Source organism: Octopus bimaculoides, chromosome 1 (assembly GCF_001194135.2).
Source record: "Octopus bimaculoides isolate UCB-OBI-ISO-001 chromosome 1, ASM119413v2, whole genome shotgun sequence".
In the NCBI taxonomy this organism is placed as follows: Eukaryota; Metazoa; Mollusca; class Cephalopoda; order Octopoda; family Octopodidae; genus Octopus; species Octopus bimaculoides.
The window spans coordinates 23,135,116-23,144,667 of NC_068981.1; the positions used below are offsets into that span (position 1 = coordinate 23,135,116).

At 38.6% G+C, this 9,552-nt stretch overlaps 1 protein-coding gene across 2 annotated transcripts in view; it reads right to left on the reverse strand.

Moving 5' to 3' along the window:
• Nucleotides 1-9,552, reverse strand: part of LOC106884163 (sperm-associated antigen 16 protein) — a 63,800-nt gene that overhangs the window by 33,813 nt on the left and 20,435 nt on the right. For both annotated transcript variants that reach the window (XM_014935405.1, XM_052965803.1), the window contains exons 8-9: nucleotides 2,813-2,946; nucleotides 981-1,117 (exon numbers count right to left, since the gene is read on the reverse strand). In XM_014935405.1, the coding sequence (XP_014790891.1) occupies nucleotides 981-1,117; nucleotides 2,813-2,946 (271 nt within the window). The remainder of the gene's footprint in view (nucleotides 1-980; nucleotides 1,118-2,812; nucleotides 2,947-9,552) is intronic.

The following is a 9,552-nucleotide window of genomic DNA, read 5'->3' on the forward strand; positions in this document are numbered from 1 at the left end:
CATGTGTTGTTCACACATATGATGCGGAATATGAACGTAAATAAATAAATTTAAATTTAAATTTAAATTTAAAAAAAAAAAAGTCTCTATCTGATCTGATATAAACAAAATTGTTACAAACACACATATGGACGAACATTCATACATATAAGCACGAACACATAAGTGCGTGCACACATGAGCGTGCACACATACGAGCTTGCACACACTCACATGCTCATACCGAACAGTTTTGAAACAACGCCAAAACAACGCCAGATCATACATTCAAAATAAATGGAAGTGGAGAGACAAGTTACTGAAGAGATTGCAAGAGTGCAATGAAATAATTTAACAAAAAACTATATAAATTAATAAAGGACTGAACCAGTGCGTGTGTTTATTACCGGCATAATGCCTCTCCCAAGGTTTAATTATATATGTATATATATATATATATATATATATTATCACCACACATGTATATGTACGGCTGAATCTCTGTTGATTCACCAGAAACAAGAAATCATATATGTATGTATACATATATGTGTATGTGTGTGTGTGTGTATACATATGTATATATATATCTGTGTGTGTGTGTGTATGTATGAATGTCTGTATGTATTTACATACATGTATATATGGTGGTAATGTTGAAGACAATGATTGGATTAATGATGATGATGATGTTGGTGGTGTTGATGATGATGATGATGATGATGATGATGGTGGTGGTGTTGATGATGATGATGATGATGATGATGATGATGATGGTGGTGGTGGTGGTGAGGATGACAATGATTTACTGACAGCTTTGTGACACTGGAGAGAAAGTTGATTAGTATCCAGCAGTGATGAGATAACACCTTTGTCTCCTTTGGTCTTTGTCTGAAAACACAGACAGACAAACAGGTATCTTCACCTACTTCTGTCTACGCAACCAATGGAACTCCATTTCTCAAACGATGAAGAAAATCAATAAGACACTGTTAACAAACCTGCTTATAGCATCTTTATGTCCAATATAAGTTTTGGTCAGTTTGAAACCACCAGCTCGGATAGGGTAGCTGGCCATTGTCTTGGACATTAGCAAAAGTGGGTTTACCTTTCTGTCTGTCGGAAACTTGGCGTCCTTCTGTAAACAGAAATAGCAATCAAGGACACAGTATTAGAGGAGTGGGGCAGGCAAAAGTAGTAGTAGTAGTAGTAGTAGTAGTAGTAGCAACAGCAGTAGTGGTGGTGGTGGTGGCGGTGAGTGATAAGGTCCATTAGGAAGCATACACTTAAACCTTTAGCATTTAAACTGACCATATCTGGCCAAAATAATCTAGCAGTTTTATCTTTGAACTGGATAGATTTGGCCTCTCACATTTACCCTACAAAATTATTCTACAAATAAACAATCATGTCATTGAAATCTCAAAGCTACAAGGTAAGGCATGACTAATTCATATTGATGTGTATAAATAAGCGTTACATTTGACAGAGTAAATTGATTGCTAAAGGGTTAATTGCTCAAGAAGGAACAAACAACAACAACATATATATGTGTGTGTGTGTATGTATATCATCATCATCATCATCATCATCATCATCGTTTAACGTCTGCTTTCCATGCTAGCATAGGTTGGATGATTTGACTGAGGACTGGTGAAACCAGATGGCTACACCAGGGTCCAATCTGATTTGGCATGGTTTCTACAGCTGGATGCCCTTCCTAACGCCAACCACTCTGAGAGTGTAGTGGGTGCTTTTACGTGCCACCGGTATGAAGGCCAGTCAGAAGGTATTGGCAACGGCCATGCTCGAAATGGTGTATTTTACATGCCACCTGCACAGGAGCCAGTCATGGGGCACTGGCAACGAACTCGCCCGAATGTCTTTACACATGCCACTGGCACAAGTGCCAGGAAGGCGACGTTGGTAACGATCACGTTCAAATGGTGCTATTTACGTGCTACCGTCACGGGAGCCAGACAGCTGGTGCTCTGGCAACAATCACGCTCGGAAGGTGCTCTTAGTGATCTACTGGTACAGGTGCTATCACGATTTTGCTTTTGCTTGCCCCAACAGGTCTTCACAAGCCGAGTTTAGTGTTCAATGAAGAGACGTTGGCATGGGTGCCAGTCTACAAATTTAGTTCGATTTCGATTTCACTTGCCTCAACAGGTCTTTGCAACCGGAGTTTAGTGTCCAAAGAAGGAATGTCCCTGGCAGAGGCCTTGGATTTTGGTCTCACTTGGCTTATATATATATATGACCGGCTTCTACACAACTTCCTTTCCATCAACCAAATTCACTTAAAAGTCATTAATTGACTCTGGGCTTTAGCAGAAGACTCTTGTTTGAGGTTCTGCAAAGTAAGACTGAACCTGAAATCACATGGTTGTGAAGCAAACTTCTTACCCACATAGCCATGCCTGTGCTTATATTCATAGTACTTATTTGAATGGGATAACATTGCATAAACTCAGATTTAGATCTGTCATGAGCCCTAAGACTTGTGGACCTCATAAGACTCATAAGCCTCATTAGACTCTCTTTCCAGGAAATATAAATGACAGATTACAATATGTCCTACTGAATGGGATGTTGGTCTGTCACGAGGTCAGCTACCACAGCTATCGCTGGAACTCAATTTACAGCTGAGTGAACTGAAGTAACATGAAATGAAGTGTTTTGCTCAAGAACACAATGTACTGACTGGTGCAGAAACTAAACCATGATCTTGTGATCATGAGTGCAACACCCTGACCACTAGGCCATGAACCTTCACCTTTGGCATTGCATAGAATTGAAGAAAGATAAGCAAATATGGAAGTGAACTTACCTTAAGCTCTCTTGCAAAGCTGCTCTTCGTAGACTTCTCCCTTTCTTCTGCTAGTTTCCTCTGTGTTGGCCCCATGCCTTTCTCATCCAATATCACTCTACCTTTACCACAAGGATGTGTAGTTAGGTATTGTTCTGTCAAAATATCAAAGCTAAATTAAATATACATGTTTAACTATATTTTCTGTAATTTTTCTGTTTTATTATAATTTACTCCCACCCACCAACACATACAAACACATATAAACACACATGAACACGAACACATATACATAGATATGCACACATACACACACATCTGCATCCACATACATACGCACACACAAACACTCACACACATCTCAATATCCATAAACATATATATGATGAACTTCCCTATTGTTTCCATCTACCATTTCCACTTACAAGGCATTGATTGAACCAGGGTTAGAAGAGAGGAAAATTACTTAAATCAATTGAGACCAACTCCAAATGAGATGCTCTAAAGAATCAAGAATTCTCCAGAATTGACATGTCATGAAAAAACAGACACTAAGCATGCATTAAACTTGCAAAAACTGATGAAGTGCAGCAGTCATTGAGTCATTGCACAGAAACTGGTATCCCAAATCTAAGTATTCCATTCCTATGTTATTTAGCCATGATAAATTTAACCATGTATTTCCAATGATATTGAGGTCTACTTCATTTGTTGTTACACATGTGGGATAAGGTTGGGCAACTGCTGTGCTGATGATGTCCACTGAGGCAAAGACACATCAGCACAACTGTTTTATATGTGTACAGGTACCATCTTCATCATTATAGTTTAAATCTTTCTGGCATGTTGACATGAGTTAGACAGTTCATGATCCAACGTGTTGGAAGACTGTCATGTTCAAGTGTTTGGCATAGTTTCTAAGGCTGGGTGTTCTTCCTGACACCAACCTACAGATTGCAATGGATACCTTTTCTTTTGTGGTACCGGCCCTTGTAGGGGTCACCATGTAAATCACTTCTTCCTCCACATACATATGTTCATGCGTGCATGCATACACATAAGACTGGTAGAAAGAGGCATATAAAGGTGGCAAGCTGTCAGAATTGTTAGCACGCCGGGCGAAATGCTTAGCGGTATTTTGTCTACCATTACGTTCTGAGTTCAAATTCCGCCGAGGTCGACTTTGCCTTTTATCCTTTCGGGGTCGATAAATTAAGTACCAGTTACACTCTGGGGTCGATGTAATCGACTTAATCCCTTTGTCTGTCCTTGTTTGTCCCCTCTATGTTTAGCCCGTTGTGGGCAATAAAGAAATTAGAAAGAGGCATATTTAAAATGTGCAAGAATGATATTCGTTACACTCAGGTAAGGAAGCAAAACAATGAAATGGATGCAAAATGGATAAAGAATAAGTTGAGGAATTTTAAAATGGTGCTATTCTAGCAATAAAAAAATTAACTTCAGAATAAAATATTTCAAACATCTTTATTTTCTTTAAATTCTTTCCTTCATCTGATGAAAAGAAGATGATAAAAAAAATTATTAATATATAAAATATAAATTTATACAAATAATAAAAGTATCAACACATAAATCCATAAAATCATGAAAAATATAATTTTTTAAAAGTGGTCACAGTAACCAATATTGGTTTTAAAAAATGGATTCAAAAGAAAACAGGTTAAAAATGGTGAAGGAAAAATAAAACAAAATGGACAAAAAATAAATTTATAAATGATCAAACGTGAAGTGATAGGAATCAGAATAAAGTAAAAAGAATTGGTGTTGATAGAACATCGATCTGCTAACTAAAATACTATGGTGGTGTTGCTAAAATGTATGTGCAGTGCATTGGGTGCAACAAAATTTCTTCAGATGAAAAGTGGTAAAAGTTCTTCACAGTGTTTTTATCCAGTCAAAAGCAAAAATGATATTATGTTAAGGTGGTTTATACAGAGATAAACGGTATTTTGGTGCATGCTTGTAAGGATTGAATAGCTCTCACCTTAGAATTAAGCTGCTGAAATTTTGTTGCAAGAAGAGTATTTTCTCAGTTTGGCATAACTGGCAATAAAGCCTAGATGTGAAGCTTCCATGGTGATATGATTGTGTAGCACAGGATGGATCAAGTAATTCTGAATGTGTGTGTTCAGTTGTCTTTCTAATAAGCCATATACACTTTGATAAAGCTGCCCTACAGCATATTTGAGCATTAATGAAGGAATGCCTATGGTTGTTGATCTGCGATTTGAAGCTATTTTTGGTGAGTCTGTTATAGGACTTCAGTGAAGAGTTGTCTGTTAGTCTGTCAATTGTCTATTTGTCTATTTAACTATCTACATATTCATTCATCTATCTTGCTGATTAGAAGCCTATTTCTGACTGACTGTCTGTGTACATACTTATCCAACTGTCTGTCTATCTGTCTGTTTGTCGGTCAGTCTATCTATATATCTGTCTGTCTGTCTGTCTGTTAGTCTATCTATCTATCTATCTATCTATCTCTCTATCTCTCTATCTATCTGTCTGTCTGTCTGTCTGTCTGTCTGTCAGTCAGTCTGTCTGTCTGTCTGTCTGTCTGTATCTATCTATCTATTTGCTTGTCTGTCTGTCTGTCTGTCTGTCTGTCTATCTATCTATCTATCTATCTATCTATCTGTCTATATATGCACCTATTCATCTTCCTATCTACTTCTCTAGCTATCCACCAACAGCCCAACTTATCTCTGTCAATTCATCTATCAATACATTCAAACATTAAGACCTAAACTAGAAAAACAAAAAACAAAACACCTCTTTCTCTTGTCTTGTCTATTCTAATAGTCTTTGACATTTCATAATTTTGTTATATCAGTTTTTTGCACAGCTATGAACCAAATTTGACATCAAATACACTCTACCCATATGCTTAAACTTGTTGCTTGAGGTACATCATGCACTGTGGGCTTCTTTCAGTCTTGATAAACATAAAAGGAGTGAAAACGATTTTAACCAGTAACCCAAGCTGGGTCATACAGGGAGCCTCTATGTGATCCTTGAACCTGCTAGAAACAGCAGTCAAATTTTGCCTAAATTACCTTCACTGTCTGAAAAAATTGGAATGACAGATTAGATGATATAGCATTAAATACCCCTAAATAGATGGGGGTTGGCGTCATTAGAATGCTTTTGATCATAAATCAGTTTGATCATGACTGATGTAAGATTAAACAGCATCATCATTATTATTATTGTGCTGTAATAAGGCAGTGAGTTGGCAGAATTGTTAGCATGCTGGGAAAAATGCTTAGCAGTATTTTGCTGGTTTTTATGTTTTGAGAGTTCAACTTCCACCGAGGTTGACTTTGGCTTTCATCCTTCTGGGGGATAATGAAATAAGTACCAACTGAGCTCTGCGGGTCAATGTAATGTAATTGACTAACACCCCCCACCTCTAACTCCCTCAAAATTTCAGGCTGTGTGCTCTGTCCTTCTCCTCTTCCCATTCATTATCCTCCACCTCCTCCTCCTCCTCCTCCTCCCCATCATCATCATCACCACCACCGCCGCAACCACCACCATATATATACATGTATGTATATGTATGAGTATGTGTGTGTGTACGTACGAAGCTCTTGGACCTTGAGTCACTGTTACTTTTGCTAAATATTAATATATATATATATATATATATATGCATACATACGTATGTACATACATACATACGTACATACATACATATAGACAGACATGGTATGTATATACACAATAGGTTTCTCTACAGTTTCCATTCCATTCAAGAAGTATGGGTTAATCTGGGGCAATGATAGAAGACACTTGTCCAAGCTGCTGTGTTGTGGTACCAAACCTAAAACCACATGGTAGCAAACCAAACTTCTTAACCACTCTTAACCACACATCCATATCTGCACCTCTATCCCAATAAACTACTCCACCATATCTAATAGACCATACATGCTCCACCGTCTCTCCCCATCCAGCTTTTTGAAGACTTCCACATTCAGTGCTCGTTTCTCACAACCATTACAGCATCAGACTTCCCAAGCAAGCTTCATGTTGCTTGCCATTTTTGCATGGAGAGAGAGAAAGAGAGAGAAACCTTTTGCTGCCAACAGAGTTAAAAGGCTCCTGAACTTTAACTCTTTCCAACTCTAGCTACGATATTTTCACTATATTGTATAAAAGCTAGCAAATGATATCAGTTATTGCAATCAGTCATCCCAATAAAAGATGTAAGCTTCATATAATTCATGATAACCATGGGGATACATTAAATAATTATTAAATTATTAATACAATGGAAGTATAACGAAGTATCTCATTAGAAATTAGAATAATGTTGTACTGGTAGTGATAAAATATTTACCTTCTCTCTCTGAAATGAATGCCATGAAATAGCAACATATTAAATGCGAACATACCATTATTAACCTCACTAACTGTCCCAAAGGTTGCACAGCTCTGGTGATAACATGTTCATATGATCTAACAAGAGAGCCTCTTTACAGTCATTTGATTTGCTTGACATAGCAGCTAAGTAACTATTAAGTTACACTTAACTACCTTGAAATAAAATGAAGTGCATATTCATCATCATCATCATCATCATCATTTGACCTCCGCCTTCCATGCTAGCATGGGTTGGACGATTTGACTGAGGACTGGCAAACCAGAAGGCTATACCAGGCTCCAATCTGATCCGGCAGAGTTTCTATAGCTGGATACCCTTCCTAATGCCAACCACTCCGAGAGTGTTGTGGGTGCTTTTACATGCCACCAGCACGAGGGCCAGTCAGGCAGTATTGGCAATGGCCATGCTCAAAAGGTGTTTGTTATGTACCACCTGCACAGGAGCCAGTCCAGCGGCACTGGCAACCACCTCGCTCGAATGTTTTTTTCACATGCCACCAGCACAAGAGCCAGTAAGGTGATGCTGGTAACAATCACGCTCAAATGGTGCTATTTACGTGCCACTGGCATGGAAGTCAGACAGCTGCTCTGGCAATGAACAGGCTCGGATAGTGCTGCTAGTGCTCTACTGGCGCAGGTGCCAGTCATCGAATTTGGTTCAGTTTCGATTTCACTTGCCCCAACAGGTCTTTGCAAGCCGAGTTTAGTGTCCAATGAAGGAGAGGTTGGCATGGGTGCCAGTTGTTGAATTTCGATTGATTTCATTTGCCTCAACAGATCTTCGCAAGCAGAGTTTATATTAGACAATATAATCCAAGAAACCAGTAAAATAATGGTATGATCAAAGTTCGAATGTCTTTGATCAGAAGTCTTGCTCAATCAGGGTTGACCTAGGGCTAAACAATAATAACAACAATATCTTAAGATGCTTTCGGACACCAACACCATTAGTAGAGAAGATAAAAAGATATCAATGCATGAAACTTATCCTGCTATATAACACCAGAGGTGAGGAAAAGGACATATTGGAGAATAGAGTCTGAGGTATATTATGTCTGAAACAAAAGATGAGTTGGTCATGACTGGAATGCTTTTGATCATAGTTCTGCTCAATCAAGACTTGCCTGGGGTTAAACAACAACAAAACCTAAATTCTAGACAAACTAATGAGGGAAGCTGTACTTGATTGTCTGACCTGCTAGAAATAGAAGCCAGTTCTTTCTCAAATCATATGCTACTATTTTAAAAATCAGGAGGACATACTGGTTAATTGGAAACTCTTTTACTCTTTTACTCTTTTACTTGTTTCAGTCTTTTGACTGTGGCCATGCTGGAGCACCGCCTTTAGTTGAGCAAATCGACCCCAGGACTTATTCTTTGTAAACCTAGTACTTATTCTATCGGTCTCTTTTGCCGAACCGTTAAGTTACGGGGGACGTAAACACACCAGCATCGGCTGTCAAGCGATGTTGAGGGGGACAATCACAGACATACAAACACATACACACACACACATATAAATATATACATATATATGACGGGCTTCTTTTCAGTTTGTGTCTACCAAATCCACTCACAAGGCTTTCGTGGGCCCGAGGCTATAGTAGAAGACACTTGCCCAAGATGCCACGCAGTGGGACTGAACCCGGAAACATGTGGTTGATAGGCAAGCTACTTACCACACAACCACTCCTACGCCTGTTTAAAAAAAAAATTTTAACTGTTGTGATAGCTGTTACTGGAACCCCTTTGATGATAGGTCTCTTCAATGAGGACTAACCTGGGTCTAAAGAACAACAACAACAACAACAACAATCACAACCACAACAGCAAGAAAAATACAACCAGCTACATAGATTCTAAAGTATATATACTCAATATAATTGTAGAAGTTTCCAAAGATCATATCCAATGATGTCCCATAAAAAAGTACACTAACTACACAACTGAAATAGCCAACATGATAAAACCAGAATTAGCATCAAACAGGATCCACCAACATCACACACAGCAGAAATATAAATAACCATCAAACAAATAAACATAGAAATATGAAAATATAGCAAAGGAAAGCATAAAATTATATCAGACATTTGCATAAAATACACCATTCTGAGTGTGGCCATTGCCAGTACCACCTGACTGGCCTTCGTAGGATTTTCGAGCGAGATCGTTGCCAGTGCCTCTGGACTGGCTCTTGTGCGGGTGGCACATAAAATACACCATTTTGAGTGTGGCCGTTGCCAGTACCGCCTGACTGGCCTTCGTGCCGGTGGCACGTAAAAGCACCCACTACACTCTCTGAGTGGTTGGCGTTAGGAAGGGCATCCAGCTGTAGAAATTCTGCCAAA